Genomic DNA, 16,843 nt, shown 5'->3' on the forward strand with positions numbered 1-16,843 from the left:
GCTCATCAGGGGACTTGTGAACCTCCTATGCCTAAAAAGAGAGGCTTATAAAGGATAGAAGATAGGAATCACCACTAAGGAGGAGTATTCTGCGCTGGTCCGTATCTGTAGGGAGCAAACCAGGAAAGCCAAGGCTGCAACCAAACTCCAACTGGCTACATGTATCAAGGACAATAAAAAGTCCTTTTTCAGATATGTGGGGAGTCAGAAGAATAGCAAGGGTAACATTAAGCTGCCTATAAGTTCATCACAGGGGCACAAAAGGGAATTGGTGAGGATTTATTCACCAAGGCGCCCCCGGGGGTTACAAGAAACAATGGCCACAAGCTAGCAGAGAGCAGATTTAGACTGGACATAAGGAAGAACTTCTTCACAGTTCGAGTGGCCAAGGTCTGGAACGGGCTCCCAAGGGAGGTGGTGCTCTCCCCTACCCTGGGGGTCTTCAAGAGGAGGTTAGACGAGTATCTAGCTGGGGTCATCTAGACCCAGCACTCTTTCCTGCTTATGCAGGGGGTCGGACTTGATGATCTATTGAGGTCCCTTCCGACCCTAACATCTATGAATCTATGGACCCCTGATAAACCAGACGGGACAACCGACAATCCACATCCAGGAAAAAGCCAACCTGCTTAACTCCATGTCTGTTTTTCACCAGCTCAAAGGGACCGCCCTGCCTAGCATGATGCAGGACAGCCAGGGTGAGGGTGAATTTATACCCAGCATTGGTGTGGACCTTGTAAAGGAACACCTTGAGAGGCTGGACACCTTCAAGTCAGCTGGTCTAGACAGACTGCAACCCGAGTACTTTAGGAGCTGGCAGGTGTCATAGCCCAGCCATTGACAAAGATATTTGAAAACTCGTGGCACTCACGTGACGTACCCAAAGATGGGAAGAAGACCAATGTGGTGCCCGTCTTCAAGAAAGAGAGGAAAGTAGACCCAGGGAACTATAGGCCAAATAGCTTGACCTCAATCCCTGGGAAAATTGTAGAAAAAATTATCAAAGAGACCATTCTTGACAAGCTGGGTGATGGCAGCATCCTGTGGCACAGGTCTTGTTGAGGGTAGGTCTTGCCTGACCAATCTCATTTCCTTCTATGACCAGGTGACATATCACCTGGACAAGAGAGAAGAGATTGACATCATATATCTGGACTTCAAAAAAGCCTTTGATCTGGTGTCCCATGATCTCCTCATGGAAAAATTGGCCGACTGTGGTCTCGGCTACATCACAGTCCAACGGCTGGGGAATTGGCTCCAAGGTCGGACCCAGAGAGTGATAGTTGACAGAAGTGAATCGTCATGGTGCTCCATGACCAGTAGCGTCCCCCAAGGCTCCATCCTTGGACCTGTACTCTTTAACATCTTTATTAACAATGTGGACCCTGGTGTCAAAGTGGACTGGCCAAATTCAACGACGATGCTAAACTTTGGGGTACAGCATCCACACCTGAGGATAGGCTGGTGGTCTAGGCTGACCTGAATAGGCTTAGAAAGTGGGCAGATATAAACCTGATGGTCTCCAATTTGAAAAAATGCAAGGTACTCCACCTTGGGGAAAAAAAACCTCACAGCACGCTTATAGGCTCGGCAGTGCTACGCTCGCTAGCACCACAGCTGAAAGAGACTTGGGTCACAACTGATCACAAGACGAACGAGTCACCAATGCAATGTCACAGCTGGTAAAGCGAACAGAACTCTGGCTTGCATCCATAAATGCTTCTCAAGTAAATCTCAGGATGTCATCCATCCGCTGTACTTGGCCTTGGTGAGGCTGCAGCTGGAGTACTGCATCCAATTCTGGGCTCCACAATTCAAGAAGGATGTGGAGAAGCTTGAGAGAGTCCACAGGAGAGCCACGTGCATGATCAGAGGGCAAGAGAACAGGCCTTATGAAGAGAGGCTGAGAGCCATGGGACTCTTCAGCCTGGAGAAGCGCAGGCTCAGGGGGGACCTGGTGGCAGCCTGTAAGTATATAAGGGGTGGGCATCAGGATTTGGGACATCTGTTCACCAGAGCGTCCCAAGGGATGTCAAGATCCAACAGTCACAAACTCCTCCAAGAACATTTTAAGCTGGATATAAGGAAAAACTTCTTTACTGTCCGAGCCCCCCCCCCCCCCCAAGGCCTGGAATACACTCCCTCCCGAGGTGGTGCAAGCACCTACTCTGGACTCTTTTATGAAACGTTGGACGCTTATCTTCCTGGGATCCTTTGACCCTAGCTGACTTCCTGCCCTCGGGGCAGGGGGCTGGACCCTATGATCTTCCGAGGTCCCTTCCAGCCCTAATGTCTATGAATCTATGAACTTCAAAAAGTTTAAAAATAAAACTGAACTTTCTGAATTCTGACCACCTCCGCTTTTCTTTTCCTTCACTTGCCTCATCCCTCTGCTTACTTCTTGGCTTTCTATTTTTGGAGTGAAACTTCTCTGTCCTGATTTTTTTTTCTGTCAATACTTACTTTTCTTTTCATGGATGAGTGGAGCTTTATTGACAGAAAAAGGGCATAGAGCCAGCTTTACCAAAAAGAAGCAATGGCAGCAAATGCTGGGAGCAAGACATGCACACCAGATAAAGAACACTGCTTGCCCTTGGCATTGGCTTCACTCATTCAGTTTTGCCACTAGCCTGACCAACCTGCTTAGGCTTTTTGCAGGAGTCGTACATGAATCCTACAAAGTCCCTGTCTGGCCCAGCATTGGTTGGTAGGTTATCTGTTGCCATCTTTCAGTTGAATGCTTTAAGATAAGTCCTCTTTTTCTTATGTCTTAATATTTTTAATCCTGAACAAAATTTAATGTTCAAAGAGAAGATTGTTCAGGGGAAGTCAAGAATACAAACAATAGAAGAACTTTCAGACTATATGTTTGTACTGCCCCTGATTAGAAGTATGATGCTGAAATTCCTGAAACAGTATATGAAAATGACTTTGAAAAAGCTTCTCTCAAAGGAGAGAAAAAAAAAAAAAAGCAAGCTTAATTTTCAAACAGCCAGAAACAGCTAATCATTGTCAGCCTGCTGCATCCTGTACCCCCCTGGCATTTTCCAAAGCTTCTAAGATAAAATAAGCACTCTGCAAATTTAAGACTAAAGACAGACACAGGACTGCCTGAAAACATTTTAGATAAGCTGAGAAAAGGAAGGATGTTTGACTTAGCTTTGTTAGTTTGTGTGTGGGGTAATAAATACAAACTCCCAATGGTATTCATGTAGATTATTATTATTATTATTGTTAAATATTTGGTTTATATCCCATCCCATCCCACATTGGTCTAGGATGGCTCACAATAAATTAGACAACCCACAAGATGAGAAACATGGTTGATTTTTTGTGAGTTTGGGTTTGCTGGTAGTGTGTATGAATTTGGCTGTTAGTATGTATGTGTGGTTATAGGTATATGTTTGTATACCTAGCCCTTTGAAGTTTCATACCTAGAAAAATAGCAATGATGGGGAGGAGGGGAGTGGTGAGGGGCTACCTGGTTCTAGATGGCTGGTAAAATAAGTTTCTTAAAAACTGGCATAAAAAAAAAGACCTGTTCTGGGACAGATACCCAATAATTTAAGAACTGACAAATCTGAGTACTGTACTCACTAGGCATCTATGCAGATGATGGGTATTCTCATTTCAAAGTCATTGTTTCAGACTTTCTTTGCAATGATTTGCTCTAAATAAATGCATGTTCTAAGGAAATAATAAACTGAGCTAAACTCAGCCAAAATGGTCACAGTAAATTACAAAGGGATTGCAAACTAAAATCCTGGTCCAGAGGGGAGGGGAACATGGGTTCCCATCCCAAGAAAGATTCTGGCTAGAGGCGAGACCTGCACAGCAGGTGTGACATGCAGTTCATTAAACCTTGATGGTCAGGAGCAGCTTCTTCTGACAAAACTTCAAAACAACTATTTTGTATCAGTAATATGCCTGTAGCTCAAACACAATCATAAAAGATTTGGGGTCAAACCCTGCTAGAAAGCCAATAAACTCTCCTCCAGAAACTGATGTATGTATGATATAGCTCCCAAGTAATAGCTTTTAAGAAAGAAGAGCTACACCAGTGGGATACATTACAAGCATTTCTACAGTTTCTGTTTCTACTCCGCCACCTTATGTCTATTTCTTCACATTCCCCATTAAAAAAAATTAGCCATGCCATAAATTATCTCCACTTTAGCTAGTTAACTCTAACATCAATTAGTTAAGCACAGCATTTTGGTTTTGGAGCATTTGTATGAAATAAAAAAGCTGACCAGATAGATTGTAGCTTTGTCAACAAATGAAGCAAGACAGTTGGATTTCCAAGACGGGGACAATCCCTGCTTAGCTTTCACTTTCAGAACAAGACAGATGCATTTAAAAAAAAAGTTTTAATTGAGTTTGTGGTACATATCATAGGAAAAAGATGGCTGTCTTTCACAACACACCAAACAGAGGGAGCCCGAGTGCAACCAAAACAAAATCAAACAACGAGGTCCCTAAGAAACCAATAATTTCAATGCAGCAGAGAACAAGAAAATACATTTTAAAAACATCTTTCCCTTATCCAGAAAATGCAAGATGTTTTCCCTTTCAGTCTCTGTGTTAGGGCAAAATGATCTAGCTGGAATGGGATTCAAAATGTTTGCCTCCCAGAGAGGGACCTAAGCATTGTCACCAACAATAGACTACCATATTTACTCAAATACAAGATGCCCCCCCAATAATTAGATTTTACATATAGAAAATGTATAAGTTTATTATAATTTTCCATGTGTGGAATCTAATTATTGGAGGATCATCTTCAATTTCTCCCTCCCCACTACAGGTGGTGGGGAAGAAAAGTGATGAGGCAGTAGTGGGGCAGGTGGTAGGAAACAGACAGTGGGAGAGGCAGTAGGGGGCAGGTGATAGGGGGCAGACAGTGACAGAGGCAGGCAGCTTATCCTCTGCTGCCCATCCCCCATACCAGTCCCTCCAACACAGCCTCAGGTTGCCCGAATTCCCGCTTTCCCCATTTCCCCCTGCACATCACTTCTGTCACCCATAGCCTCAGATCCCTGCCCCATCTCCTCCCACCTCTCCCCCTCCTGAAGTCTCTCTCCCCCTGCCTGCCCTTCAGCCCTCCACCCTGATCTTTGCTCTGAACCAGCTTCTGTCCCTGCTGCAGCCCAGGGCATGCAGCATGGCTCCAGCCTGCCCCATGCCAGCAGTGTGGAGCCTGGCCCCAGAGCAGCAGCAGTAGTAGCAGCTCCCTGCCACTTGCTACAGGGCTGTACAGGGCTGGAACAGCAGTACTGGCTCTATGCTGCTGCTAATTGAGTAAATATGGGAGTTTTGTTGAAGTGGATGGAAAGGCTTGTCAGAATAAAGGTTGCAGTTTATTCTATCTTGCCAGAACACAACCTGTAAAATGATATGCTCTTCAGATGCTGGAGAGAGGTGAGGAGATTTGGGGACATTAAAATATAGATTTCACCAGAGACTTATGGCTCACATCTCAGTTCCAACCAGTTTCTACTGACATCCAAAAGCATATTTTCTCCAAGTAACAGCACAGCTGCCATAGACACATTACCCAAGTGCTTAAACACAGATTCCTAAAACTTTTGTTCTGCCTGGCCCATTCATTTAGCTTTTTCTGGAAAAGGATGAGAACCTTCTTAAGTGAGTCAATTAAGAACTAGTCAATTCCTTAATGTCTTCACAAACTAAATATAGTTAATTAGCTGGGTCCATATAGACAAATTGGAAGACACCTTCTTGAACTTTATCCAGTAACACACCTGGTCAGGGGACAGTTAAAGTTACTTGCATTCCTGGATTTACAGCCAAATCTTTTGGATAACAGTATCTGAATTCAGCCTTCAGTCTCTTGAGGAGTCTTAAGCTGTGCATCTATTTTCTCTTGGGGAAAAAAATCACTCACAAACTATTCTTATAGTGTTTATCCGCTGGCAAACTCTCCTGAAGAAGATAAGTTCTAGAGTTATTTCTTGGCTAGGACAGATCTCAAACTGGAAACAGTACTTGCTCGCTCGCTCGCTCTCCATTCTTTCTTTCAGCATTATGTGATAATTGACGTCTCTTCCCTAGCTCTGCTTTCATTTAGCAAGTTGACAATGCTTTTGAAGTATTTTATAAATTCCATCTGAACATCTTCAGGGTCTTCTTCCAGGCTGGACTGTATTAGTTTCAGTTTGTTCAGCGGTGCAGCTTTGAAGTGAAGCAAAAAAATAATTAGATAGATTCATTTTGACAAAGAAATACACTTATAGTTTTGAGTTCATAGGACAGTTCACACTGAACAAGCCATTTGGAATCCTTTTCTGCACAACTGCTGATGTCCAGCATGATAGATAATATTAAACATGTGATGCACCGTCACTACATAGTAATTCAGTTAAGCTCTTTGATGGATGAAATCCCTTCAGCCTTTGTTGTCAAGACTGACATTTTTGCTTTTGAATTTTAGAAGAAAACTTTCCCTTTCCACTTTGGATAAGGAGCACTGATGGAAAATAATTATAATAAACATATTGGACAGGTTAAGGAAAGTTTTGTAATGCAGAAGTGATTCCTGAAACTCTTCTATTCCAGTCTGACAATTTTGTGCCATTTTTCATGCATGGACTTAACATTTTCCAGGATTACTTTTTAGTTTTATTGTGCTACTAGAAAATTACCCATCATGAATGATGGAGGGCAGGGAACAGAGTACTACCACCCAGCATCCCGTGGGGGCCCTGCCACCAGAAGCCCCCTCTTCCCCTTCCTCTCTGCCGGCTGTTGCTTGAAGGGGAAGGGGAAGGGGAAGGGGAGGGGAGGCGGCACAGCTCAGCGGCTTCCTTGCACCCTCTGGCTGTAACGCTTTGGGCCCTCGCAGCCAATTGGCACATGCCTTCTCGAAGGCACAGGTGCAGTTGGCCCAGAGTGTTATGGACAGACAGACTAAGGCTTTTATTATATTAGAATAAACATTTATAGCCTTTCCGTAGAATATAGCAATCGACACTATCAGACCTCTATGATTCAGACAATGTCTTTTCCTCTACGTTCCTTAAAGTTAGTCATTGCTAGTGGCAGGTTTGAAACTCCCGTAGTAAAGCCAAGTTAAAAAGGGATTTTTGAGAAGGTCTCTCTCTCATGCATGCAGTCATCTTCCTCCATCAGAAAAGCTGGGGGATGATTTGCTTCTCACAATGTGCAACTCAGAGCAATTCCTTTGGAATCAGTTATAGTGGGGTGAAACAAATTAAAAGAGGAGCATCACGTTGTTTCATTTGTAATTCATCTGTTTCCAGCTCCATGAAGCAATGTATTCTCCTGAGGACCAAGTAGCCTCAAATAATTTTTATATAAAAGTATCTGCATTACCTTTAAACTAGCTTCGCCAGGGGATGGGGCCACAGGGGAAACGATGACACTTCCCAGCCACGACAGGTGACGAGCACAAAAAGTACCCAGGTAAGTGGCAGGGGTCCAGATAGTCCTGGGTTCAGGGGGGCGAAGCATACACCCATAGGAGCCCTTAAATGCCTCTACACTAATGCACATAGTATGGGGAACAAGCAGGAGGCACTTGCCCTCCTGCTAGCTAACACAAACCCGGACATAGTGGGACTCACTAAAACATCGTGGGATTCAACCCATGACTGGGTGGCAAACACCAAGGGCTACAGACTGTACAGGAGGGATAGAACAGGGAGGAAAGGCAAGGGTGTGGTGCTCTACATCAAAGAGCAATACATATCCTCAACAAACAGCATGGGGTTAGATGAGGGGCAGACTGAAGTGCTCTGGGTCAGAATACAAGAGAGTCGGGGGGAAAGGGACTTCACAGTGGGGGTCTACTACAGACCACCCAACCAAGCGAAAGAGCTGGACCGGGAATTCTCAGGTCAGTTCACGGAGACAGTTAAGTCAAGGAACGTGGTCATCATGGGTGACCTAAACTATCCAGACATGTGCTGGGAAGAGCAGTCAGCCAGGTCTGACCGCTCATGTAGGTTCCTAGCCGAGATACAGGACCTCCACCTAACCTAGGAGGTGCACGGCCCACTAGGGGAAATGCCTTGCTGGACCTGGTCCTGGCCACATGCGACGACCTGGTGACGGGTCTGTGGGTCCTTGACCGCCTGGGGGATAGCGATCATCGCCTGCTGGAATTCACCATCCAGCGCAGGGCGTCAAAGGCCTGCAGCAAGGCAGCAGCTCTGGACTTCAGGAGGGCCGATTTCAATGAATTAAGGAGATTAGTCAGGGAGGCACTGAGGTCCCAGAGAGGAGCGGAGCTGGTAGTCCAAGAGGAGTGGTCGTTCCTTAAGGAGACGATACTCCGAGCCCAAAGGGCGACAATCCCAATGCGAGTCAAAGGGGGCAAGAGTGCTCAAAAGCCCTCATGGCTCACCAAAGGCATTCAGGAACGTCTGAAAGCTAAAAAGGAAGCGTACACGCAGTGGAAGGGAGGGGCCATCACCAAGGAACATTACACTTCCATTGCTCGAGACTGTAGAGGGGCTGTTAGGAAGGCTAAGGCGGACACAGAACTGGGACTAAACAACAAGAAATCCTTTTTTAAATAGGAAGTAAGAAAGAGGCACCGGGTAATGTGAGGCACCTGCACGACACGCTTGGCAATCCGGTGGTTGCACCAGATGATAAAGCTGACCTCTTTAACAAAAATTGTTTGCCTCCATATTTCTGAGCAGGGACCAGGGCATCTCCCCCACCCTGAATCCCAGACTGACTCAAGAGAGGCACAAGTGGGCCCAGGGTCAGAGAGGACCTGGTCAGGGAACTTCTGGTGGGACTGCACATCTTCAAATTGGCAGGTCCAGATGATCTCCACCCAAGGGTGTTGAGGGCATTGGCAGAGGTCATTGTGGGACTCCTGGCACAGCTCTACAAGCACTTGTGGTGCCCTGGCAAGGTGTCAGAGGACTGGAAAAGGTCCGATGTGGTCCCCATTTTCAAAAAAGGGAGGAAGGAGGACCTAGGAAACTATAGGCCTTTTAGTCTTACCTCAGTCCTGGGGAAGCTCTTTGAGAAAATTATCCAGCAGCACATCTGGGAAGGACCAGCAGGGGCGAAGTTGCTCAAGGGTAACCAGCATGGGTTCGTTAGGGGCAGGTCGTATCAGACCAACCTGGGTGCCTTCTACGACCAGGTCACAAAATCCTTGGATGCCAGTGTCTCCAGAAAGACTACGTCCACTGTCTTTAGGAAGGCCTTCGACACTGTCTCTCACCCCACTCTCATCAAAACATTAGACTACTGTGGCGTCGATGCCTACACACTCAGATGGGTCACAAATTGGCTGGAGGGCCGCACCTAGAGAGTGGTAGTGGACGGGTCATTTTTGACCTGGAGTGATGTGGGCAGTGGGGTTCCCCAGGGCTTGGTCCTCAGGCCCGCACTGTTCAACATCTTCATCAGCGACTTGGACAAAGTGGTGAAAAGCACCTCGTTCAAGTTCACGGATGACACTAAGATGTGAGGAGAGGTGGGCACGTTAGGAAGAAGGGACAGGCTACAACTAGACCTGGACAGGTTACAAGGGTGGGCAGATGAGAATAGGATGAGTTTCAATATTGACAAATGCAAGGTACTGCACCTGGGGAAGAAGAACCAGCAGCAGACCTACTACACGCTGGGGAACTCCCTTCTTGTCAGTGCAGAGGCAGAAAAGGACCTTGGAGTCATTATTGAGGATGCGGTCAGTAGGGCCAACTGCACCTTGTCATGTATCCAAAGATGCATCATGAGTAGGTCCAAGGAGGTGATCCTCCCCCTCTATGCGACACTGGTCAGGCTGCAGTTGGACTACAGCATCCAGCTCTGGGCGCCGCACTTCAGGAGGGATGTGGACAGCATCGAGAGGGTCCAGAGGAGGGCCACTCGCATGATCAGGGGGCAGCAGGGCAGACCCTACGAGGAGAGGCTATGGGACCTGAACCTGTAGGCTGAGAGGGGATCTGGTGGCCATCTATGAACTTACCAAGGGGGACCAGCGGGGAGTGGGAGAGACCCTGTTCCCCCAAGCACTACCAGGAGTAACTAGGAATAACGGCCATGAGTTGACTGAGAGTAGGTTCAGGCTGGACATCAGGAGGCACTACTTCAAAGTCAGGGCAGCTAGGATCTAGAACCAACTTCCAAGGGAAGTGGTGCTCGCTCCTACCCTGGGGGTCTTCAAAAGGAGGCTAGATAATCACCTAGCCGGGGTTGTTTGACCCCAGCATTCATTCTTGCCCATGGCAGGGGGTGAGACTTGATGATCTGCTCAGGTCCCTTTCGACCCTACCAGCTATGAAACAAACATGAAACCTTTTAAACACAAGGAAGATATTTTCTGATTTCAATGAGGTCCTTTTCTTTTGCCTATAAAATTCTGATTTAAAACCTCACTAAAACAATTTGTAAAGAGATAAGACAGAAGGACCATAAAAAGTAAGAAGCTCTCAAGCAAACTGAAGAAGTGCAGTTTAATCAGGAACTTTTTACTTGGTTCTGACTGGGATTCAATGAATAACCTTGTGCAAATCACTCAAATGCTTCTCCCATCTGTAAGATGGCTATAACATGTATACAGATGGACTGAGAGAAATCAAATTGTTCAGGTCTGTAAAACCCTCTCATCAAGTACAAAGGACTATAGAAGTGCAAAGGTCATGAAAAATGATCAGCTTCTGAATAAAAGTGTGTTGGTAAAATACAGGATTTAAATGAACATTTTTACCTCCTTACCCAAGGAGGGACTTTCTGAATCCACAGCACGGCCAGGCTTGCGATGTGCAACCAGGAGACGCTGGCTGTCCAGTGACTGCTGCTGCTGCACGGAGCAGGAGGACCAGGCGTCATCTTCCTCAAGGTGACCGGGCAGGTCCGGGCTGACAAGGATTACACCACCACGGGCGTCTTGCATCAGAGCTGGCCAGCACCACTCAAACCTCGGAAAGCAGATCAGCGACAAATGGGAAGCTGGCAAACTCGAAGCAGAGCTGTCCTTTGGCTCTTTTACCTTTCAAAATAGATATAGTTTAGGGGGGGATTTTTTTTAACTCCTCAAACGCAAGCTTTAAAGTTTCCCCTACAAACATTAGTAACCTTCTTGTCGACCTGGCAAACTGCAAACCTTTTTGTGCTACATGAAGCCGGGGAGAAAGGAGAGCAGAGATTTCTTCTGCCCGTCCCAATGATTACAGCACAGGTCACTCAGCGCTGAGGAGAAAGGCTGCAGAAAGGAGGGCGAGTTTAGACGCAGGGTTTGTGTCGGGACGTCTTCTGCTCGACCCCCCCCCGCACCGCAGGACAGACCCAGCCGTGCCCCGAGACCGGGCGGCTGCTGCAGCTCCCCGCCGACACCGACCGCTGCACGGGCAAGAAACGGGGAGGGGGGGCGGGGGGCTGCCGGCTGCCCTTGTGCAGCACACCTGGGGCCGCGTCCGGGGCCAGAGGAAAGGCGACGCGGGCCCCGGCGCCTCCCCCCGCCCGGGCCCGGGCCCGCCGCCCGCACTTGGGGTCGCCGCCGCAGTCCCACAGCTCCCGGCGGCAGCCCGCGCCCCTCCCGCCCAGGTCCGGCTGCTCCAGCTCCAGCTCCAGCTCCAGGGCCCTGCGGGCGGAGCCGGGCCCGGCCGTGAGGCGCCCTGGGGTTGGGGGTCCCGCCCGCCTCGCCTGAGCCCCCGCGTGGGCACGTGGCCACCCGCGCCCTCGGCGCTCGCCCGCACCAAGCTGGCCAGGACGCTCCTCCCGGCCGGCGGCGCCGGCGTTAGAGCCCGGCCCGGCCCGGCCCCCAGGGCCCCGCTCACCTCGCTCGGGCCCACGAGCAGGACCTCTGCCCGCAGCATCGCCCCGCGCCGGCGGCTGCCTGGCAACCAGAGCCGCTGCCCAGGGCGGAACGTGATTGGGGCGGACCGGGTCACGTGCTGTAGGGCTCGCCCCGCCCCTTTGCTCTCTCTCGGCCCCCCCCAGCCGCGGCTCTCCCATGTGCGCCGCTTTTGCGGGGTGTACGGTAATTACCGTATTCGCTCGCTCACTTCAACTCTTGTGCGAGACTTTGAGGCAGCTCCGTGCTGCGGCAGTCACTCCCACTTCGGGGCCTTTTTTAAAAATTCCTTTTTTTTTTACATTTTCTGTATTTCAACTCAGATTAGCCAAAACAAATGGCAGATCCATGACTCAGTCCAGAACCAAGAACTCCGCCTGCCCCCAGAGGTTGGCACTGTTGGCAGGACCACAGCGGTGGTAAGTAGGGAGCTCCCACAGGTGGCCATGGCACTTGGTAGCAGGGGTGAGGTGGTGAGCACTGACCGCCCGCAGGCGCTGCCAGCGCTGTCAGTGACAGCTCTTCCCAGGGTGCACCGCCACGCTCAGGGTGTGCACGCGCACCCGCTATGCATCGCTGCTGTCCATAACTGTAAGTGGCCCTACTACCCACAAACATCCCTCACCCCCATCCCGGGCTTCAGATGTTTCCAAAACCTTAGACGGGCATCCTACAGCCCAGAGGCTTGCACCTTCGTATGACTGCCGACCTCCAAATAAAGAAATGCTTCAGCTTTGACAACTCGCTTCTCATTCACTGGCAAGTTACAGTGAGCAATATATAGTAAATAAGAAGATGACTTATTTGCATACTTACTTGCACGTTCATTTGCTTATTTTTTCAGCGTACAATAGTTTTTCAGCAAATACGACAATTTGGAGTTTCCAAGACGATAATTTCATATTTAAGACGTGGCACCGCTGCCGAGGGCGGCTGTCCCCGTTGGAGCTCAGGGCAGGTCCGTGCACAAAGGTGCTCGCAGGCGGCTGTAGCTGACCCCTCTCCTCCGGCCTGCGCGGGCGCCTCTGTGGCCAGCGGGCATCCTGCTCCAACCTCAGGTTGTTTTCTTTATCGAGTCCAGGAGCTGATTTCTTCTCAGTTAGGCAGCGCCTTCCTCCTTCTCCCTAGTTACGGTTAAAGCATCTACGAAGATGGAAGGAGGTGCGGGAAGCAGGGCCCCCGGGGCAGGGCACTAGCCACAGCTGCAACCAGGAAACTGGGGGGAATCTTTTCCTCTGCTATCGGCGACTGACCACACTTAGCCTCAGCTCTCCAGTCCATAAAAGCCAGGCTAAGCAAGACTTTCCAGGTGATGAACACATCCTAATACTGAGATGCACTCAGGTGTGACACTAATGAGAGACATTTAGATACTCGGGAGAGATGGTAAGAGCAGGAGCTGCACAAGGACTTTTGCCGCTGTAGGCAAAAATATTTTGCTGCCCATCCTAACGTACCTGGGGCCTGGGCAAGGCAGGCATCAGACAGAGCCCCAGAGCAGTGGCTTGGCAGTGCTGGAGCTGCCCTGCCCACTTCTGCCCATGCCCAGACACCCATGGGGCTTCCAGTGAGCATGTGCCAGGTGTGCGTATGCCATTTTTGCTGCTCCAGGTGGCTACCTGTGCTACCTGGCCAGTTATGCTGTCCCTGGGTGAGAGATGCATTTCTCTGGGGTAGTTGTCTAAACATCAACTCCACAACCCACTTGAGACACCAACGTGACTGCTGAAGAGGCAAGTTCTGAAAACTTAGTAAGGCTTTCTAGAAAGATCCGGAGACTTTTTAAAATCCTAGCATATAAATACGAACATCTGGCAGACAGATGTGCTGCTTCAGAGTTGTTTAGTGCCCAGGTACAACAGCAGTTTTAGACAAGCTTTCAAATGGGGCCTTTAGGCGCTACCATAATATAAATGTTTATTACTAGTACCCCTAATAAATGTGAACCAGAATTGCTTTGCTGCCACTGAGGGGGCAGAGTCTTTCTATCAGTCTGCAGACTTTTATTTGCTGTCTCACTCACTACATAAAGGTGGTTTAGGACTGTTTAGTGTTCCAGTGGCATGGTGACATTCTATGTTTAAAGCACCAGAAACAATCCATTGTTTCTATAATGATTTATGAAATAGGTAATGCAAGAAAGCCAGCTGTCTATTCTGTTGTAGCGGATTAGGATGCATTTTACTACTTTGGGAAACCTATTTATCAACCTGCACCAATTTTACAAATAAAAAGGTCTGCTTGTAATTAATTCATTCTGTTGTAAGACCGCTTTCCACATACCAGAGCTACTTTTTTTAGAGAAAAGATGGAAGGGGTGGCCCAGAGAGAAAAAATGAGAACAACCTTGGGCTTATTTAAATGGCCATGTAACCATTGCCATGCCTAGCACTGCATAAAAAGAAACATGATATAATTGGTCCTGTTGTGAATGGTAGCACAGGGAAGTAAAAAAAAGTTAACAGCAAAGTTGTTTAAATCTTGTTTCTGCATCTAAACAAATAGCAAGGGTGGATTTTGAAAATCAAATAAGTTGCCCAATATGGTTTTGTATATGTAGAAGTTAGCTATGAGAGGGTAAGGGGGTCATATATGTTTAGGGTAGAATTCTTAAAAGCATATTTGCAAGAGGCAAGGATTTCTTAGGGTGATATCTTTTATTGGACAAACTGCAGTTGGAATAGAGTTAGACAAGCTTTCAAATGCAAGACATCCTTGCCTCTTGGATAATTCCTGGACCATTACAGTTACATCAGTCAGATACTAAAAGCATAAGTGTGATTTAGGAGTTTATGTGCTTAAACCCAGAATTGAAAGTGGGAGTTTGGTTTCCCTGTCACCTAGGGAACATTGCAAAGGTACCTTAGTCAAGTATTTTAGATGTTAATAACATGCATCAGTCGAGTATAAATAAATCAGATGAGTTACTGATGTAGTGTTCCCTGAAACTGCATACTGGTTGCTCAATAAAACCATTGTATTCCATTATTTAAAACTCTGCTAGCGTACAATGGTGTGGTAATTCTAGCAGTAAACAAGCAAGGACTGTTTCCAGACTGGGAGTGGATGGCTCAAAGGATTTACAATGGGCTATATTTCTTTCCTGTATTAAGTGATTTGTTTTGAACAAGCCTGGTTTGGTCGTGAGCAGAAGTTATAATCAGATGTTTGATAGCTTACATTTGCTTCCTGGTGGGCTACATCAAAAAGGGGAAAAATTCCAGAACTACATTTGGCAACTTCAGTTTATGAATACGGTTTCAAGGAAACTGTAGCTTCTAGGTTCTTTGTCCTACTAGAAATCACCCTAAAACTGGGGCTGGCAACCCCTGGCATGCATGCCATTAGAGGCACATGGAGACAGTTTTCCTGGCACGCTGGGAGGCATGCAAAGAAATTGTTTAATTTTTTTTTTTAAGTTGCTGCTCTGGGCTTTCCTGTGCAGCCACAAGTCCTAGAGCCAAGACAACACAGGCAGGGAGGCTGACTGTGTTCACTGCCCCTCACTCCCAGGCTGCACCCTCCAGCCTGGCTGGCCCCTGGAGGGAGCTGTGGGTGGACAGGGCTGGGGCTGGGGCAGGCGCTGCGCAGGGTCGGTGCCCTGGGGGTTTCCAGTGGATGGCAGAGCCCTGGGACCAGGCAGGCAGATGCCCTGCCCTGTCCTACCCGGGAAAAACTGGGGTGCTGAGTGCCGGGGACAGGCAGTCGGGACCAGGTCTGGGCAGCATGGGGGGAGGCGCCACGGGCAAGCCAGCCTAGTTGGGCCCTTAGGAAGCTGGGGGCTGGGCGGGGAGGTGGCCCCGGGGCTCTGCAGGCTCGAGCTGTGGTAGGTGGGCAGGCGGGGGTACCCAACAGCACTCGTGGTGGGGCCTGGCCTGGCCTGTGCGGCCCCGCAGGGATGGGCTGCAGCCACCCTGCGCATGTGGGGATGGTGCCTGGCTGGGGCAGGATGCCGGGCTCGGGGGGCTTCCCTCTCTGGAATCAGCCTTTCTGCACGCTGAGCACAGTGCAAGCAGGGCAGAGCTGTCCCCGGTGCAAGGGCATGGCTGCAGGAGCCTCCTGGAGCCTGGGAATAGCTACCATGGCTGCCTCAACCAGCCCAGGTCCAGGCCTTGCCCACCCGCAGCTCCCGTTAAGGGGCCAGGGCTGGGGCAGACATTGCACAGAGCCGCTGCACTGCAGGCTCCCGGCAGTTTCGTTTTTGTGGCGTGCCGCCACTCTGGCACCTTACAAGGTAGACACTGTGTTTTTTTCGGCACTCTGGCCAAAGAACGTTGCCTACCCCTGCCCTAAAAGGTTATGTTGAGACATCATACTGGGATCAGCATGGAGAATCTTGCACTATGGCTGCCTAAATTACAGAGAGAGGATTTTGATCCCCACGTAGGTCAAAATAGGCCACTATGTTAAAAGCAGCACTGATACATAATGCTAGTTGTCTTCTGAAGAATAAATTTCTCCCTTGTGTATCATCTGTCCCTTTGGAGAGTGATACAGGTCTTGAAGGAAAAAAATAATCAAAAGTATGGAAGCAAATGGAGAATGGGTTAAAATTCAATATGGTAAATAGTGTCAGATTAATTGGATGGCTTTTTTTGCTTAGATAACTGATTTCTTAGACAGAGGGAATGTCTTGAATCTCATTTTTCTGGGCTTCAGTAAAACATTTGATATGAAGACACCTGGGAAACCACTTGTTAAACTGAAGGAGGTGGAGGAGAGGAATAATAAGGTGGGGAAAGCACTGACTAAAGGGAGATGGCAACAAGTAGCATTAAAATGAAAAGTACAGAGCAGAGATACTAGCTTGGTTGCTCTAGAATGGGTTTTGTGACTAATCTTGTTTAGTATTGTCATTGATTACATTGACGCAGATATTACGAATGTGCTGATGAACTTTGGTAATGATACAAAGTTGGAAGGTATTGTGAATACAGAGGGTTAGGATACCATACACAAATAATGTTATGACCTTGAGGGCTGGGGTAATAGAAATGGGATTATGAAACACAAGGCCATGCACCTTGAGACTACGAA

The 16,843-nt window shown here is 48.2% G+C and overlaps 1 protein-coding gene across 3 annotated transcripts; it reads right to left on the reverse strand.

Moving 5' to 3' along the window:
- Positions 1-4,351: 4,351 nt before the first annotated feature.
- On the reverse strand, positions 4,352-11,879 carry LOC132244739 (intraflagellar transport protein 22 homolog). Of its 3 annotated transcripts, XM_059717132.1 has the most exons (4): positions 11,790-11,870; positions 11,117-11,215; positions 10,729-11,002; positions 4,352-6,195 (listed from the first exon to the last, which is right to left on the reverse strand). In XM_059717132.1, exons 3-4 carry the CDS (start codon positions 10,904-10,906, stop codon positions 6,047-6,049), a joined length of 327 nt encoding a protein of 108 aa, XP_059573115.1. In that variant the 5' UTR covers positions 10,907-11,002; positions 11,117-11,215; positions 11,790-11,870; the 3' UTR covers positions 4,352-6,046. The 3 variants fall into 3 exon arrangements, with proteins under 3 accessions (XP_059573115.1, XP_059573113.1, XP_059573114.1); XM_059717130.1 differs by lacking the exon at positions 11,117-11,215 and having other exon boundaries at positions 11,790-11,879; XM_059717131.1 differs by lacking the exon at positions 11,790-11,870 and having other exon boundaries at positions 11,089-11,322.
- Positions 11,880-16,843: the final 4,964 nt, after the last annotated feature.

Source organism: Alligator mississippiensis, chromosome 14 (genome assembly GCF_030867095.1).
Source record: "Alligator mississippiensis isolate rAllMis1 chromosome 14, rAllMis1, whole genome shotgun sequence".
NCBI lineage: Eukaryota > Metazoa > Chordata > Crocodylia > Alligatoridae > Alligator > Alligator mississippiensis.